Genomic DNA, 17,179 nt, shown 5'->3' on the forward strand with positions numbered 1-17,179 from the left:
TACACGAATAAATCCAGCTATGTTGGTAAAGGTGCCAGCTTTGTCTTCTCTTGCCTTGCAGGGGGCGGCTTGGGGCGAAGGGGGAGGATGGCTTGGCTGAGCCACGGGGAGAGAGCCAAGCGTGCCCGCAGCAAGAGCCCCGTCGGTGAGGCTGCAGACACCAGGCCTGCTGGTGGTGGGGCGCAGCAGACCCCCCTGCCAGGGACCCGGACTCGTGCCTGTGTCCCAGGGTGGTGAAGCTGGAACAGCCAGGCCCCGGCAGCCCCAGTGCATGGGCGGCAGCCCCAGCTCCCCCCACCGTGGCAGGCTCATGCCCTCGCCCTTAGCCGAAGGGCTAGTGCCCATGCTCTGGGGTGTAGACCAGCCAGGGCCCCACTGAGAGGGGCGGCTGGTCACTCAGCCAGGCCAGGCCCAGCCACGGCTTCCCCGGGAGGGACTCCACCACCCCTTGCCAGCCCAGAGCTGGCGGGCAGCAGCGGAGCACCCTTGGGTGGATGTAGCAGGGCCCGCGCCAGTACCTCCATCCCTGCAGATTCAAGGGCGAGCTGGAGCGGGGGGTGCATACAGGCCCCCAGAACTGGGCAGTCTGCAGAGGCAGGGCGCTCAGAGATGCCCCCTTGGCCACCCCAGCACCAGAACACCGCAGGCAGAGGGAGGTATTTTTATTGGGGTCCATTTGCGCCTCCCCCGGCCCCCAAGCGGGCAGCTCTGCCCCGCCCCGGCTCAGTGGCTGATCTCCATCTCGCCCTCGTCCTCGTCGGCGCTGAAGCCGGAGAAGCTGACTGGCTGGCAGGTCAGGTTGCGCAGGTTGATGAGGCAGGCCGTCTGGGTGGCGCTGAAGTCGGGAATGGTCACCAGCAGCACCTGCTGCCCATCCACCCCTGAGAGGCAAACAGAGGGGGGGCTGAGCCGCTCCCAGCGCCGGGGGGTCGCCTGGGCTGGGCTCCCGGCTCAACCCCTGCCACGGAGCCGCCAAGTTTCCCACTCGCTGCGTCGCTCATGCACCCGGACCCTACTGCTAGGCCAGGAGCTCTCCCTCGCCCACATGCGGGGGCTGGTGCAGGCTCAGCAGCCGTCCTGGAAACTGCGTAGCCGCGGGGTCACCTCCAGCTGCGGTTCACGCTGCTCGTGACCAGCGCAGCGGCCCGGCTCCTGGCTCTACGGGAGTGGGCCGCGTGCCCAGCCCAGCCCCCTCCTGCATGCACTGCCTGGGTGCGGACCCTGCTGAGGCGTGCTGGGACAGCTGGCTGGGTCTTGCCAGCATGCACTGGTGCACATCCGTCCAGCAGTGACACGCATGGTAACCATCTCAATACCAGAGCGGCAGGACCCCACGATCTCCGAGGACACTGAGGAACCGGCTGCTGGGGCCTCCTTTCCCGCCCAGCACTGTCGTGGCGAGGTACACGGAGCAGCCCACTCCAGGGGCAAGCCCAGGGCCCAGTCAGCAGGCCTGTGGGCCCCTCACCTTTGAGCTCCTTGGATCGGAAGCGTGGTGCGTTCCCGCAGAAGTAGACGTGAGGGCAGTCGGTGAAGATGAAGGGGTCGGTCTTGTAGAAAGGGTAGCAGCCTGGAAGGCGATGGAGGGTGTAGCTAGAAATCAGGAACTCCTCCATCCGCAGGAGCACCCTACCGAACGGCAGGACGGCCACCTGCCCACCAATGCCAACTAGTGCCTCTTGCCGACTCACAGCCCCATCCCTGCTGGGCACTCCCAGCTCTAGGGGCGATGCAGAGAAACAGGATGTCATGCTGCCCCGGGGAGCCCCTGGGCCAGACCCCTCCACACCCTCCAGAGTCGGGGGTTTGTTCTGCTGCTGTTCTCAGAGCCAGCAGGGCTGGGACCTGATGCTCAGAGTCCAGGCCCACAAGCGCCCTACCGGGACACCTGCCCCTGCTGCATGGCAGCTCTTGGCCACCTCTTCCCAGCCTGGGCGTGAGCGCCGTCTCCAAACCCACTCCCCTCAGCGCCATCACGGCTCACGTGCTCAGAGCGCCTCCTGCCCACCCAGGCCCACTGGGGGGGTCCCTGCCCAGCCCCTTACCAAGGGTGTCTGGGGCCGTGGGGCTGAGGTGCCCGACATGCAGTGTCCACTCCAGGATCTCCAGATGGTCCTCCATGCTGCTGTACTTGAAGATGTCGTTGATGTTCTGGCCAGACGTGCCCAGGAACCTGGAGAGCAACGGGAGTTGGACTGCTTGTTCCCAGCGCCAGCCTCACCGCCCAGCCCTAAGCGTGCCAGCTCAGAGCCCCACACCGCTACCCACCACACCCAGACCTTTTGCTAAGCCATTGCCAGCTCCTGCCCCGTGCTGCCCAGCAGGTGGAGGGGCGGGGTTTTCCCTGCCCAGCAGCCGGGGCACAAAGCGCTGCCTGTTTGTGTTTGCCATGCCGCCGCCTGGTGCTGAGGAAAGGGCTTTACCGGACGCCGTCGATGTCGGCCTGGTAGGGGTTGGTGACCAGCTGCAGTGTGGAGTAGGCGCCCGCCAGGGGGAACATACAGTGATGCAGTGGCTGCTGGGGCAGCGTGTAGTTCGTGGGGTCAAACTCGCCGGGCATCACGTCCACTGGCACTGAGGTCTGCAAGCAAAGAGGGGGCAATCAGAGCTGGGCTCCAACGCAAACCTGCTGACTGCCCCCACCCTCCAGGAGCAGCGTTCCCCGGCTCTGGCCCCCTCACACTGAGCTGCAGCAGGATCTCGTCCAGCATCTTCACCGCCTCCACGCTGGCAGCTTGGGTCTTCTTGGTCAGGTACTTTGCCTGCAAGAACAAGGGGGAGAAGCGTCAGAGGAGCAGCCTCTGCAGCCAGCATGGTACCTGCTGAGCCACCCGTGGGAAGCAGGAGTCCTCCCAGCCATGCCCCAGGTGGGCACGTGCCAGGACAGGCTGGGCAGCTGCAATTGAGGGAGCCCCAGCCCATGCGGCAGCTACATGGGTGAGGAAGTGGAGCCAGGCATTGTGTCAGCTCCCCCTCGCCCTGGTAGGATTCCCACTGCAGGCCCAGAGGGTGGCTGCAGTCTGGCAATGCTCCGTCCCCCAGGAGCCCCTGGCTGCCCAAGGGGGGTGGGCAGCACTCTCCCACTGTACGGCTGTTCAGACCCCTCCCCGCTGCAGGCCATCTGTCAGCACTGGCTCCTCCACCCAGCAGTGCCCTCTGCCGGCTGGGGCCGGGCTCTCGGGCGCTGACCCCCCTGGAAGTTCCCCCTTCCCCCCACATCCTTACCGGGCAGAGGAGATCACGCAGATCCCAACACAGCTCCCCATGGGTGGCCCCTCCCTTCGCTAGCCTGTTTCTAACCCACCCTCGGGGGCTGTTTGCTCGCTGGTACCACAGGGGGGAGAGGCAGCTGGCAATGACTAGCGGTGCCTGGCACGCACAGCTTCCTGGGGCCGGCCACGTGGCACCACCTCTCGGAGTCCCTTGTCAGCCCAGGCAGCTCCCTAGCTAATTCCTCTGCCCCAAGTCAAGGGCATGGCCCTGCCAGCCTCTCCCAGCACCCAGATCCCACAGGGGCATCTCCAGCGAGTCCCGCTGCTAGTTCGCCCAGAACCTTGGCACATTCCGGAGATCCAGCATGGCGGCCTGTGCCCAGCCTGGCGCCCGCTTCCCCTGCCCATGCAGGTATCACTCTGAGCAGACAGACCCCAGGCAAATGCATTCAGTACTGGGGAAAAGCTCCGGACTGAGACCCCTCCATTTACCCACACAACCAATGCACTGGGGGGCGAGTCTCCGTGGCCTGTGCCGGGGCTGCCAGTTGGTGCCAGCAGGCCGACGGGGCGCCCCGGGGACCCTCACCTTGTTGATGGTGTCTTTGTTCTGCGTGTTCTGGCTGAGCAGGTTGCCCGCCAGAATGACCCGGGAGATCTGCGCCGCGCAGCTCTGCTCGCCTTCAGCCCCCAGCTGCCCCGTCACCACGTCCACCAGCAGCTGCATGGCCAGGAAACTCTCGCCGCTCCCGCCACCGAGGCCCAGGCCAGACACCAGCAAGACAAACCTGTGGCCCAAAGCAACAGGTGGGTGCCCTGCCGTCCAGCACACATGGGCAGTGGGCGGGTTACCAAGGCACGTGCGGTGCCTCGCCATGGTAGTCAGGCCATCGTTACCAAGCGGGAGAGCACACAAGGGAGACGAAGCTGCAGAGCTGAAGGCCAATTTCAGGCCAAGCGGACCCAGCAAAGGGCTAACAGCTGGAAGGCTGCAGGGTTTGAATGCTGGCGGTGCCGACCCTTGCAGGGTGTCTGGGACCGTCCCGTCATGTGGCAGCAGGTGATGGCAGGGCTGGCATCAGCAGCGGGCACCTGGGGGAGGGGACTGGAGCCCCAGCTCCATCAGCCGTTCACTGGCCTTGAGACCAGGGAGGGGGAAGCGCCACTCCGCACTGGGAGATGGGGCAGTAATGGACTTCAGGCCACGTCGCCCACCCCTGCCTGGGCCTTCCCCTCCCGACACAGGGAACAGGCGCAGCAGGCCGGGTGCAGAGGGGTGGGATGGAAAAGCCTCTGCAAAGCCCTGGGCAATGGGCACCCTCAGCTGCTTCACCAGCCCCTGGCCTAGAGGCCTGGTACCTACTGCCATCCCTGCACTACAGGGAAGGGGAGTCAGGCCAGACACGCCTCCCATGGCTGGTACTGCCCCATGTCCACCCTCCGGCAGGGTGCCTCGAGGGAGGCTGCCTCACCTGTCAGTGCTGGGCCCTCTCCGGGGCAGCTGCCGGGGCAGGTCGGCAAAGCAGTGATCTTCCACCACGAACTTGCCGTCCTCCCTCTCCGAGCCGTAGATGGCGAGGATGGTCCCTGAGCAGCGGCACGAGGGAGAAACAACGTTAGGCAGGTCCATCCCAGACTGCGCACCGGCCCGCAGGAAGCCAGGGCCACGCACAGCGCCCGCTGCGCCGCACCCAGGGCTCTGCTCTCATCACTCAGGGTGCCAGGAAGGGAGAAGAGCCCGTCCTGGATCCAAGTGAGCCACCCCCACTCCACTCCTCCCACCCCCCTGAATGGGAGGCTGCCAGCCATGGACTGGGAGCTCTGCTGAAGTTGCCAGGGTGTTTAGTACTCGGCACACACCCGTCTAGTCTTTGCCCATTGTGGAGGAGGGAAGGGCCGACAGCCTAGCCCAGGAGCAGCTTGGTCCCAGTGCATTGGCACCCCAGCCCGGCTGGCTGCATGGGACCGCGGCAGCTCCATCGCTCCATACCTGTCACCAGCTTCTGAATGTCGACAGCTCCCTCCAGCTTGATCCGCTGCAGCTCATCCTCCAGGATCAACTCGTCCGACTGGTGGATGTATTTGGTGCGGGAAGGCTGCGGCAGCAGGTTGTGCTGTGGAGACAGGCCAGGCCATCGGCACGTTCTAGTACCACAGCAGGAACGGCCCCAAAGGCTCCCCCGCCATCAAGCGGAGCAGACGCTTGACCGGGGGTCCAGGAGCAAATGGAGCCTCCCGCACACGGAACCTGGGCCCCAGCAACTCAAGCGCAGTGGCCTGTTTTTTAAAGCCACGCTCTTCTCGGAAGGCAGAGCTTTGGTACCGACCCCCTGTCCCTGCTTTGCTGGAGCTGCAGGAACCTTCCAGGGTCTTGGCAAAAGAGACTTTGCTACCCAGGTGCAAATGATCATTGACACATTTTCTCCTCCCAGTTCCTTCTGGTGCAGAGGACATGCAAACAATAACTTGGAGACCTAGCTAAGGAGAACGTTACTCATCCCGGTGGTACCTTCTGCCAGAAAGCCTTCCGCTGGACAGCCTCGGGATATGTGTTTGCAATCATTACACGGGGGAGAGCACAGCTCTGTTTGCCTGGAGTTGGCAGAAAGGCTGCAAGCTTTATTCCTTAGCAAAGATCTTCCTCTTCGCAGTGGCTGAGCCTTAAGCCAAGTAATTTGGACAGGAGTGTGAGGGATTTGGGGCTGCTTGGGGCTGTCTATGAATAAGGCTACGATTCGGGCACAGTGGTCATGGTGTCCACAGCCATGGTGAATGTGAACCAAGTCTGTGACGAGCCCACCCCACACTTGCCTTGCAGCAACAGATCCCGTCCTTTGGGGCCGTGCCTGGTTCCCTGCTCTGGGCATGGAGTTCAGTGCCACCCAGGTCCAGTGCGTCCACCCGCCGCCCCACAGAACGCCAGTCGAATTTGGCCCGTCTGCCTCTCTATCTCCGTCTACGGAGGGACGGACATGCCAAGCCTGAGCAGCGCTGGAAGCCCAGGGGCCAGGTTGCAAAGCCCAGAGCTGGGCGAGTGCAGGATGGGCTTGCTTTCCACCCACCCTCCTCCTTTCCGGGACTTACTGTTTTTTCTGGCACCAGTGCTGTGAAATTTACTAAAAATTTCTGTGTCAAAATCTCGGCCTTATTTACGAAAACTATCTGCTCTTTATTTTGGTCTGATGGTTGCCAAGGGGACTGACTGTATAAATACACGGGGTTAATTTGCCAAAGAGGCTGTTTGTAGGCAGGCGGCTGAGGGACAGCCTAGGGGACAGCCAGGATTAGTCATTTTGGGTGTTTCTACCTCCGGCCCACTGCTGAGCAAGTCAGAGTAATTTGTCAAGGGAGGAATGGGTTAGGAGTGGAGTCCAAGCTTGTCAACACAGGAGAACAAAGATCGTTCCCAACCAGAGTTAGAAGGGCATGCTCCCAGAAGCTGACAGAGAGTTAAGGGGTACAGGCTGACAGCCAGGGGCAGCAGTCTGGAGTCAGACAGGCCTGCCTAGGACTTCATGCCAGATAAATGGATAAACAGATCTTTTGTCGTTTTAAAACCCTTTTCTCTGCACTTCTTTGTGCCTATGGTCAGACAAAACACTCTTCGTTTAGGGAGGCTTGCTTGAACGCCGCTGCCCACATGCCTCCCAAAGGGACAAACTGCAGGTGCCAAACCCAGTCGGACCCGCTGGGTCACAGGTTGGTTTCCAGGCGCTGGAGCCCAGGGCCAAGGCCAAGCATGGGAGACAGGCAAGATTCCACTGCAGGAGAAGTAAAGGCCCAAGGAGCAGCGCACAGAGAGACACTACTAAGGGGGCAGAGATGCAGCAACCCCTGTAGTCACAGCAATGCTAGGAAGCTTTTGCAAAGGGATGGCGTCATTTAAAAAAACAGAGGAGTAAACAGTTCCAGGAGCTTTCCCTGCCCAAATCCCTCCAGCAGGGTTTGTGCTTGGACAGCCCCACGTGCCTGTTTGAATGGGTCTCTCTCCTCCTCAAGCCAAATGTACAGCTGGGGAAACTGACTCTCCGGGACAGGACGCACCACAAAGCGCCGTCACACCCCCCAGACTCGGAGCACAGAGAGGAATTCAGCCAGTGTGATGGAGGCTGCTGGGGTGACAAAGCAGGGACTAAGCATTCAGAGAGAAAAGGGGGATTTTTAAGAGTGAAAATAGGACACATTCCTGTCATGGACAGCTCAGAGTTCATTGTGGTCTGCCCCAGGGTGGGCCCCTGCATTGAGAGCAGGCAGAAGATGAAAGGGGTCACCCAGCCTGACTGCTCATGCTTCGAGACATGATTCGCTTGACTATGTCGAGCATCAGCGAGGCTCTGAGCCCCTCCCACCGTCATTACCTCCTCGCTGATCTCCCGGAGGATAGAGGGCTGCAGCTGCATGGACTTGAAGAGGGTTCCCACTATGCAGCACTTCTCTGCGGTCTGCAGCTCACACAGCTTCTTCACGGCTATGCTGCTGCCTGCAGAGAAAAGCACAACTCAGCCTCTCTGGACATTCGACTACCTGAGGGACAGGCTGGGCTCACAGCCACCCCGGAGGGGAGTCACACAACACGGCTATGGGACACCTAAAGGGACGGTCAAGAAACATCTGAAGGGCATAAACTCCAAGGGAGAAAAATGGGGGTGGGCATGTGACCGGGTGAAAGAGGGTAGGATTGGTAACTGGCGAGTGCCAGGCTTCTAAGGGCAAGCTCTGTTCTATGGGGCAAGACCCCCAGGGAAGCTGCCACAGAGGCCTAGACCAGCCAAGCACCTGAATGCACTGTAGACAGTAAACCTGCATGGGGCAGTGGATTTGAGGGAGCAAGAACGGTCTCTTCTGTGTCTGGGAAAGGAACCCCTCCGCCAGTGCCCAGAGTCACTGTCTTGGCTTTGGCTCGTCCCAGTTCTCTGCGCCATCACCAAGAGGATCAACACATCATCCGGTGAGACAGAGCCCAAGCTCATGGGTCCCTGCGGCCCACTCCAGGATGTCAGTCCAACAGGCAGGACACCCAGCCCCTGTGACACAGAACCCTCATCTCTAGTTCTGAGAAACCTGCAAGGTTAAGGTCGTGTCTCAGCTAAGGCTTCCACGGGGCCCTCAGGAGCTGGGATGTCCCAGGAGGTCCTTTCTATCTGCGGCAGTTACCCTGAGGTCACCTCCAATCTGTGCCCCTTGGGGCAAGGGGCGGAAGGAGGCTGTTCTCCTAATGCACAACAGGAAACAGAGCTCCCAAGGCCGAGCCATGTGCTCCCAGCCGTGGGTGCAATCAAACCCTACACTGCTGCGTGTTTTCAGGGGAGGGCGATTACCCACTGGAATGCCTTCCCTTGGGCTGTGGGAATACTCAGCCCTTGGAGTCATTAAATCCCTCCAATAATACGCTCTAGCTGGACCACCAGTTCCTGGGCTGGGTGCTGGAATCACCAGGGGATATACTCCTGCCTTGGGGGGAGGCCAGACTAGATCACAGTGGGTCCTGGCCTTTAACATACGAATTCTCTGGCTCTGCGCTGAAACATCCGATGAAGTGAGCTGTAGCTCACGAAAGCTCATGCTCAAATAAATTGGTTAGTCTCTAAGGTGCCACAAGGCCTCCTTTTCTTTTTGCGAATACAGACTAACACGGCTGTTACTCCGAAACCTGAAACAAAAAGGGGGATGACGCCCTCTAGTGCGGCCAAGGAAACTGCACTGATGCCAGAGCAGCGGGCGCTGAATTCTCCAGCCCACACTCGTGGGAAGACGGAGCCTGGTTCTGGCAGCTGGATTCGGCCAGCAGTGGCACATGCCCGTTATTAAAGGTGAGCGGTCGGGATTGGTGACCATCCCGCGAGACGGGCCGCTGGCCAGAGAGAAGGAAGTACTGCTTCACACAACACACAGGCAACCTGTGGAGCTCATGGCTGGGGGATGTTGTGAAGGCCAAAAGTATAATTGGGTTTAGAAGAGAATTAGACACGTTCCTGGAGGACAGATCCACCAATGGGTATTAGCCAAGATGGTCAGGGAGGCAACCCCAAGTTCCCAGTGTCCCTAAACCTCTGACTGCCAGAAGCTGGGACTGGAAGACAGGGGTCAGATCACTCGATAAATTGCCCTGTTCTGTTCATTCCCTCTGAAGCACCTGGCACTAGCCGCTGTCGGAAGACAGGATACTGGGCTAGATGGACCTTTGGTCTGACCCAGTACAGCCGTTCTTATGACTTCAGTCTGGGGATTCAACACAAGACCCTGGTAATTCTGGTCCCCTTCCACTTGACAGCCAAGTGTTAAGGAAAAGTTAGCATAGGTATAATTCGTAACACAAGACCTGAGTTCAGGACTCTCCACTTCCCTCACAACGCTCAACGAGATCACTAACCACAGCCGTCCAGGGAGATGCAGCTGTCGGTACCGCCGATGCCACTGACATCTGGATTGTGCTCTCAGCAGGTAAGTAAAGGAGGAACTGATTCCCCGCCTAACATTTCCCTTCCAAGTGTTATTTACATTGAGAGCCGAGCCCATCCCAGGGGCTCACAAATCAGACTGCCTGCTCTCTTTCCACTCGGCTCACCGACATACTGGGCTGTTTGACCAGCAGAGGTGACACTGGGAAGGTCAGGAATCATAGCTAGAGGGCCACTGGCCTCACTAGCCCCCCCAAATGACCTTTGTTTTCTTATTTCAGTGCAAGTAACCAGAACTCTGCTTCACCTGGTAGATCGACACCACAGTCGGCCTGGAAACCCAGCACCCCCTGGCCCACCGGGGAAAGGGAGAACTCTCATCAATCAGGACACATTCATAGGTTTCAAGGCCAGAAGAGACCATTCCGATTATCTAGACTGGCCTCCTGCATTGCCCAGGCCAGAGAACCTCACCTAGCGATTCCTCCATCCAGCCCAGAACTCCTGGCTGGGCTACAACACATCTTCCGATGGCCACCTTAATGCTCCCATTGAAAGTTCCCCGGTCTGGGTTTTGCACCGCTGCTGAGCTCTGGCTCTCCTCCTCCCACACCGCTCAGGGCTCAGCATGGCAGCTCTAGAGATCCTCAGTGATATTACCTGAGTTCACACCATCGCGCACACAAACACACACACACAATCTCGTGCAAAGCGTTCAAGCCAGAGATTTACAAGACCATTCCAGGAAGCAGGACAAGGATGGTCAGTCCTTCCCGTGGGGCCTTGCCCTCCCTGGGCTGCAGAGCTCTGATCAGCCACAACAGTTCTGGCTGTTCCCCAAGAGCAGGGCTCAGCTCTATTGACTGCACTTAAATTCCATTCGTTCCTGCGCAGCCTAAACAGGATAGTTAAAAAAAAAAAAAAAGAAGCAATTCCTCAGGCTCCAAGACAAATGTTGAAATAAATTCCACTAGAGGCTCAGCTAATCTAGACTCTGAGGCTGATTCTGGGTCATTTCTCTTGGCATTGGGCTTCTGTTCTTCCCCAAGAAAGTCAGGGAAGGGTTCAAGGACATCTGTAGGGGAGCATGTTTGCAACACACTGCGAGAGTCTCAGATCCAAGGCACTAGAGAAAGGTTAAACATTAGTCTAGCTGCACCCAGACTCTCAGGCTGGGAGCTGTCAGGGCTTCATGAGCTGATTGAGGCTGAGGTTGGCTAATATGGAGATGAAGGATGGGCTTGTTTACACAAAAGAGTTATTCCAGAATAACTCCCCATGGGGGGGGGGGGGCACAAAATCCAGAACACAAGAGCCTTTTCCCCCATTTAACTTCACCCCCTTCCAAAACAGAATCCATTCTGGAAGCTAAACTGAAGGAAGACACTCGCATTCTGGAATAAGTGGGCCCACATGGGGAGTCATTCCAGAATAATTATTCCTGATTAGCTACTTCAGTACATTCCCAAGTGTAGAGGAACCCTGGGAGAGAAACCCCTAAATCTACTTCTATACTGGATTGTTTCCATGTTTTCTTGTACTCCCCAGTCTGACTGTATCACCTGCTGTTTCTGGTCTTAGACTGTGTTTATTCAGTGCCATGCACGTGGTCTAAGACTGGCCTAGGTGCTACTGGATATTAATCCTGGCTGGCTGCTGCTGCCTCCCTTGCCTCCCACAGGAATTCCCCCACTCTTGGCATTAACCCTTTTGTTTTCAAAAGGAACCCACCAAAGGGTGCGTGTGTGTAGGGAGAAGGAGGTTGTGCCTGATGAGTGAAGAAAGCCTGGGGAGGAGGCTGCCTTTGTCCTTTTCCTTCTAGGAAGGTTCTCTCGGCCCATTTCACATTAGAATGAAGGCTGGGCCTGCCACAGGAAGGTTCAGACGACTGCAAAATGAGAACACTTATGAGCCTGGACACATCAACCCAGTGGAAACTGATTAGTTGAGAGGGGAAGTGGTTTTGAGAGACTGCCTGCAGCTTTGCTTTGCTTTTGTTAGTCTCTCTCGAATCCTGCCTACACACCAACATGGCAGCACTTTCACTCTCCCGGGGTTAGCTACACTGGTACATGGATGCAGTTACACTGGCGTACAGGTGCTTATACCAGGACAGCTGTTCTTGTATGGGAGGGACTTGGAGCAGCCTAGCCACAGCCTTAGGGCCAGCAGGAATTCTAACTAACAGGGGTGGAAGGACACTGCTCCCCAGTGTTAGTTTGCACTTTGCTGGGACATCAGGCTAGACCATGGGGATGCCACTTCTGCTGTTTATGTGAGAGTTTGAACGCAATGCTAGTGCCAGGGGCTGGACAGGCAGCCCAGGAGAGGCTTCCCGCCCCAAACTGGCCCTGACCAGCACACCTAGAGGGACCCACCACTTCACCGAGGTCCACAGATTCATAGACTTTAACGTCAGAAAGGACCATCATGATCATCTAGTCTGACATCGCAGGCCACAGAACCTCACTCACCTACTCTTGAAAAAGCCCCCTAACCTCTGGCTGAGTTACTGACATCCTCAAATCATGATTTCAAGTTACAGAGAATCCACCATTTCCACTAGTTTAAACCTGCAAGTGACCTGTACCGCATGCTGCAGAGGAAGTTAACTCCCCACCAGTCTCTGACAATCTGACCTGGGGGAAAATTCCTTCCCAACCCCAAATCTGGCGACCAGTTCGACCCTGAGCACGTGGGCAAGACCCACCAACCAGACACCTGGGGAAGAATTTTCTGTAGTAACTCAGAGCCCTCCCAATCTAGTGTCCCATCACAGGCCATTGGGGATAACAGGAGACTTCATCCTCAACCCTCGACCTCTCTGCCAAGTCTGCCAACCAGGGGCCTCCATGAGTGATCACTGTGGGGGGCTCTGGTGGAAACACTTGCCCACAAGTGAGCATCCTGAGATAATCAATTCACTTAACTCAGGCCAATGAAAAGCTACCAGATAGAAACAGCTCCTGCCTGGGCTGGACTCAGACCATCAGCAGCCTAGCAATAAAACACTCCACTCCATCATCATACCCCAGAGCCAGCAATTTCAACACCGGTACAAGACACTGAAGCACTTTGTATAAATTCCCCAGCTATTCCTTTGTCTTCTGAATGTGACCTTTAAAATCTAGCAAACATCGTCTCCCCCGTCTACCAGTATCACAAGCCAGATGCCTTGAGTTAGTTAAGGATTTAAATGACCAAGAAGCAAATAATACAGCATTGCCAATCCCAAGAGAGCAAAAATCAAAATGAACCAGCAAACAAAAAAAACAGCCCTCCCACCTCAAAATCATGCGTAGACTGTCAGTCCTTCATCAGCTGAGACTGAGCCGATCACAACACGTCTTCCAATCTCCTCTCGCTTCTGGCCATCCTTCGCCATGCTTGTCCATATCTCCTTGTTAGGAGATCATCCCACCTCTTTGGAGGCCGACCGCGTGACCGTTTCTGTTCTCGCGGATACCACTCGGATATAGCTGCAGTCCACCTGTTATCGCTGAGTTGGGCCACATGTCCTGCCCACCGCATTTTGCTGAGCTTGCTTTCAACAGCAACATCTCGCACTCCAGACTGCTGCCTAATTATTTCATTGGGGATGTGATCGCGGAGCGAAATGCCCAAAAATGTTCGTTCCATTGCCCTCTGTGTGACAGTTGATGTCTTCAATCTTTGTCAGCGACCATGTTTCGCTGCCATATAACATCACTGGAAGCACGGTCAAGTTAAAAAGATTCGCACGAGTTGTTTTGCTGATCTTTCCTTGGAAGATGTGTTTGATGTCATTGAATGTACACCATCCAGCTTTTTTTCTGTGCAACAGTTTGCCTTTCTGATTGGGTCGCATGTTGACTTCCTGGCCCAAATAAGTGTATTTATCAACTTCTTGGATCTGCTCTCCTCCAAGAGTTATTTGGGTTCTTGGCAGTACCTCTGATCTCACGTATTTCGTTTTCGACTGGTTCATTTTTAATCCGACTTGACTACTTTTCGCGTTCAGTTCTTTAAGGATTGAGGAATGCGCAGAGAACCGAGACTTGGTTTTCCATGTTGTTTTGGCCATTGTTTTCAGCCACCTGCTGGCTGGGCTGTCAGTGGCATGTTTACCTCCTCAATTTAGCTAGCTTACAGCCTCAGAAAGAGGGATTATACTCCCCTCCACAGCGGAAGCAACCCCCTCGTTGGGCTGACAGTCCAACGCCTTGATAGCAGGGTTAGACCTACTGGAGAATGCATTCCGCTACCATTGCTGTCGAACAGCCAGGGTCACTGCTGCGCCATGTTGAGACTTTTTAAAAAACAATTAACCTGGGCAGTTTTCTTGACCCTTTGTCTGCAGCTTTTAGCAGTCATGTTTCAAGCTTTTCTCTGCAACCACTTTTTTTTTTTTTAAATGAAAGCTGAGATCCTCACATAATCACCTGCCTCCAGGAGCTGGGGCTTTAAGGAAAACACTAAATACCGCAAGGCGCACAATAACAACATTGGGAGAGTGGGCAACAGTGCAACACTCTCAAAGGTAGGCACAGCTCTGGGAGGGGGCTTGTACGGCAGCACAGCACAGGCCTCATAAAAAAAGATTTAAAACCCCCTACAGAAGGAATTCAAAAGCAAACCAAGAAGCTGACCTGTCCAGACGGCATGAAATTCTATAACAACCATTTATCATGTTTTCCGAGTTATGTGGGAGTCACACATTGGCCAGCATCTTCCGAAAAGGGGCCAGTTATTTATCTATAGCCAGTGAGTTCTGGCATCTGCAGACACTTGCATCATTCAGTGCAGTAAGGAGGGTATCTGCCAGTTATGCTATTGCATATCACTTTGAGGCTGAACTATAACACTCTAGAGCAGTTACATGTTCGAAAAGAAACTAATTCAGGTACAATAATTCCATCAGTAAACAGCAATGCAGCCCACAGGAGAAAGGAAATTAACCACTTAAACCTGCAGGACCTCTCTTGCTCACACGCCCTGCACTCTGCTGGAGACATACTCCATAACAATCTTTCCTGGCTGCCCATCTCAGCAATTTCCAAGTGCCCATCTCAGACTCTTAACACTACCTGAATGTAACTTTTGTTTCAGGAACACACGCCTCCTTTTCAGTGAGCCCAGCAAAAGCTTTTCCAGTCCAGAGTCACTGCTTGGCAATGGTAGATGTTTTCCCACCGAGCTGATGTGCTAGACACTCTAAGCTTTTGGAGTGAGTCCCTAACCTAACAGGAGCAGGGCTGGAATTCAGGGCAGACAAAGCGTTCTCTAGGACATGCCAAAACTTCCATGGTTCAGTTGCTTGGAATTTTGTTTTGCTTAGAAACGGCTCTCTGTATCTTTCAAAAAACAGAAAGACAGCACACGGGCTTCGCACCAAACAACAATTTCCCCCACCGCCTGGCAAGCGAAGTATGACACTGGGATTCACCCTCAGTCGGTTTCAGCTGTTGTCCAAAGGCAGGTTTCAGGGCAGGCAGTGAGGGGCAGGGATCAACATTCACATCACACTCCCCATCAGTACTCAGCCCAAGCCGGGAAAGCTAATAATCCAACCAGCAGACCAAATTCAGTGATGAATCCTGGCCACGTGCCACCTGAGGCATGTTGCGCATATGCTAAGGACAGGCAGCTAGACACCATCCTGGGAATTTTCTCCTCACCTAGGATGTTACCGTCACCTCGTTAACCACACAAAAGTGATTTGTGGAAATGAACTCACCCCATTTCTGCCGGGCTCTCTCCAGCAACAGGGGTCTCATCTGAATGAGGCGAGTGGCGTAGATGTGGGCATACTGGCGATTAAAGCTGCGCTCCCCCAGCCTGAAGTGCTGGGAGCAGTTCGTGTACGTGGAGACGGGCACTCTGGCAAACGTGGAGGCCTCCGCTGATGGTGGCGCCAGCAGGCCCTGGGCCGTGTGAGCTGCCTGCTCAGAGAACATGGCTGGCAATCGAGGGGCTCCCGGCGGGGCCAACGACTCTCCACCTAGGAAGATGACAAGCTCCTGTTATGAACAGTTCACTCACTCACTCCCTGCCCCTGATCCCTAAAACCCACTCCACAGCTCCTAGGATGACACATACAACCCCCCACCACCGCCCGACTCCACCACCCCCTGCTTCCCAGCCTCTGGAGTGACGTGCATCCCCCTGACACCCCCCATTCTTCAAACCTGGAGTGACATGTGCATCCCCCCAACTCCACCATCCCCCACTTTCTGGGGTGATGCATACTCACCGCAACTCCACCATCCACTGCTCCCCAACCCTTGGGGTTACACATGCCCCTCCACAAACTCCATCCCCCCCGCTCCCCGGCCCCTGGGGTGACACATGCCCCCCCCAACTCCATCCCCCCCGCTCTCCGGCCCCTGGGGTGACATATGCCCCCCCCCAACTCCATCCCCCCCCGCTCTCCGGCCCCTGGGGTGACACATGCCCCCCCCAACTCCATCCCCCCCCGCTCCCCAGCCCCTGGGGTGACACGTGCCCCCCCCAAACTCCATCCCCCCCGCTCCCCGGCCCCTGGGGTGACACATGCCCCCCCCAACTCCATCCCCCCCACTCTCCAGCCCCTGGGGTGACACATGCCCCCCCCAACTCCATCCCCCCCGCTCCCCGGCCCCTGTGGTGACACATGGCCCCCCCCCAACTCCATCCCCCCCCGCTCCCCGGCCCCTGGGGTGACACATGCCCCCCCCAGCTCCATCCCCCCTTCCCCCCGGCCCCTGGGGTGACACATGGCCCCCCCAACTTCATCCCCCCCTGCTCCCCGGCCCCTGGGGTGACACATGCCCCCCCCAGCTCCATCCCCCCTTCCCCCCGGCCCCTGGGGTGACACATGGCCCCCCCCCAGCTTCATCCCCCCTGCTCTCCGGCCCCTAGGGTGCCACTCCACAACCCCCGCTCCCGGGGTGGCCCCCCCATACGTGGGGCGCAGACGCAGGTTTCTAGGGAGCTGACGAACCTGCCAGCACCAGGGCCACCCCCCCCCGCTCTGCCGGGCCCCTCGGCCCCGGGCTGCCAGCGCTAGGGGAGCACGGGGTCAGGGGTCAGGGCTACGGAGGTCGGAGGTCACGGTCGGCGCCTGGCAGCGCCTGCCGGGACGGAAAAGGCGCCAACGCCACAACCCGGAAGCAGAAGGGCCGGGCGGAACTGACGTAGCGAAGGATCTTGGCGTCTCCCAGGAAACCGGCCGCGCCGCCAGGGGCGGGGCTCCTGTGGGGGCGGGGCTCCGAGCGGAGCTTGGCCCCAGCTCCCTGGGCAGGCGGGGCCCGGGTGGGGGGCGCTGGCGACCCCGGGCCCTGCTGTAGCCAGGCCCTCGCCGGACACGCCCCATCGCCCCTCCCTCCGCCCTGGACACACCCCATGGCCCCGCCCCCTGCCCAGGACACATCCCATGGCCCCGCCCCCTGCCCAGGACACATCCCATGGCCCCGCCCCCTGCCCAGGACACGCCCCATGGCCCCGCCCCCTGTCCAGGACACGCCCCATGGCCCCGCCCCCTGCCCAGGACACATCCCATGGCCCCGCACCCTGCCCAGCACACCCCATGGCCCCGCCCCTGCCCAGGAC

The 17,179-nt window shown here is 57.8% G+C and overlaps 1 protein-coding gene across 1 annotated transcript; it reads right to left on the reverse strand.

The window, feature by feature from the left end:
* Nucleotides 1–647: 647 nt before the first annotated feature.
* On the reverse strand, nt 648–16,797 carry POLD2 (DNA polymerase delta 2, accessory subunit). Its single transcript, XM_077805875.1, has 11 exons — nt 16,572–16,797; nt 15,327–15,590; nt 7,571–7,692; nt 5,203–5,326; nt 4,685–4,799; nt 3,802–4,000; nt 2,682–2,762; nt 2,424–2,581; nt 2,046–2,173; nt 1,469–1,570; nt 648–881 (listed from the first exon to the last, which is right to left on the reverse strand). Exons 2-11 carry the CDS (start codon nt 15,544–15,546, stop codon nt 724–726), a joined length of 1,407 nt encoding a protein of 468 aa, XP_077662001.1. The 5' UTR covers nt 15,547–15,590; nt 16,572–16,797; the 3' UTR covers nt 648–723.
* Between the last annotated feature and the right edge of the window lie 382 nt (nt 16,798–17,179).

The sequence above is a fragment of the Eretmochelys imbricata genome, chromosome 26 (genome assembly GCF_965152235.1).
Source record: "Eretmochelys imbricata isolate rEreImb1 chromosome 26, rEreImb1.hap1, whole genome shotgun sequence".
Lineage (NCBI taxonomy): Eukaryota > Metazoa > Chordata > Testudines > Cheloniidae > Eretmochelys > Eretmochelys imbricata.

What these genes read in the sequence shown, in the direction of transcription:
- POLD2 (XM_077805875.1), bottom strand. Translation starts at nt 15,546, where the DNA reads ATGTTCTCTGAGCAGGCAGCTCACACGGCCCAGGGCCTGCTGGCGCCA. An exon ending in AGAGGGCCCAGCACTGACAG is followed by an intron (nt 4,001 to 4,684) that starts GTGAGGCAGCCT and finishes TTTGGGCCACAG; the next exon opens with GTTTGTCTTGCTGGTGTCTG. An exon ending in ACAAAGACACCATCAACAAG is followed by an intron (nt 2,763 to 3,801) that starts GTGAGGGTCCCC and finishes TTGTTCTTGCAG; the next exon opens with GCAAAGTACCTGACCAAGAA.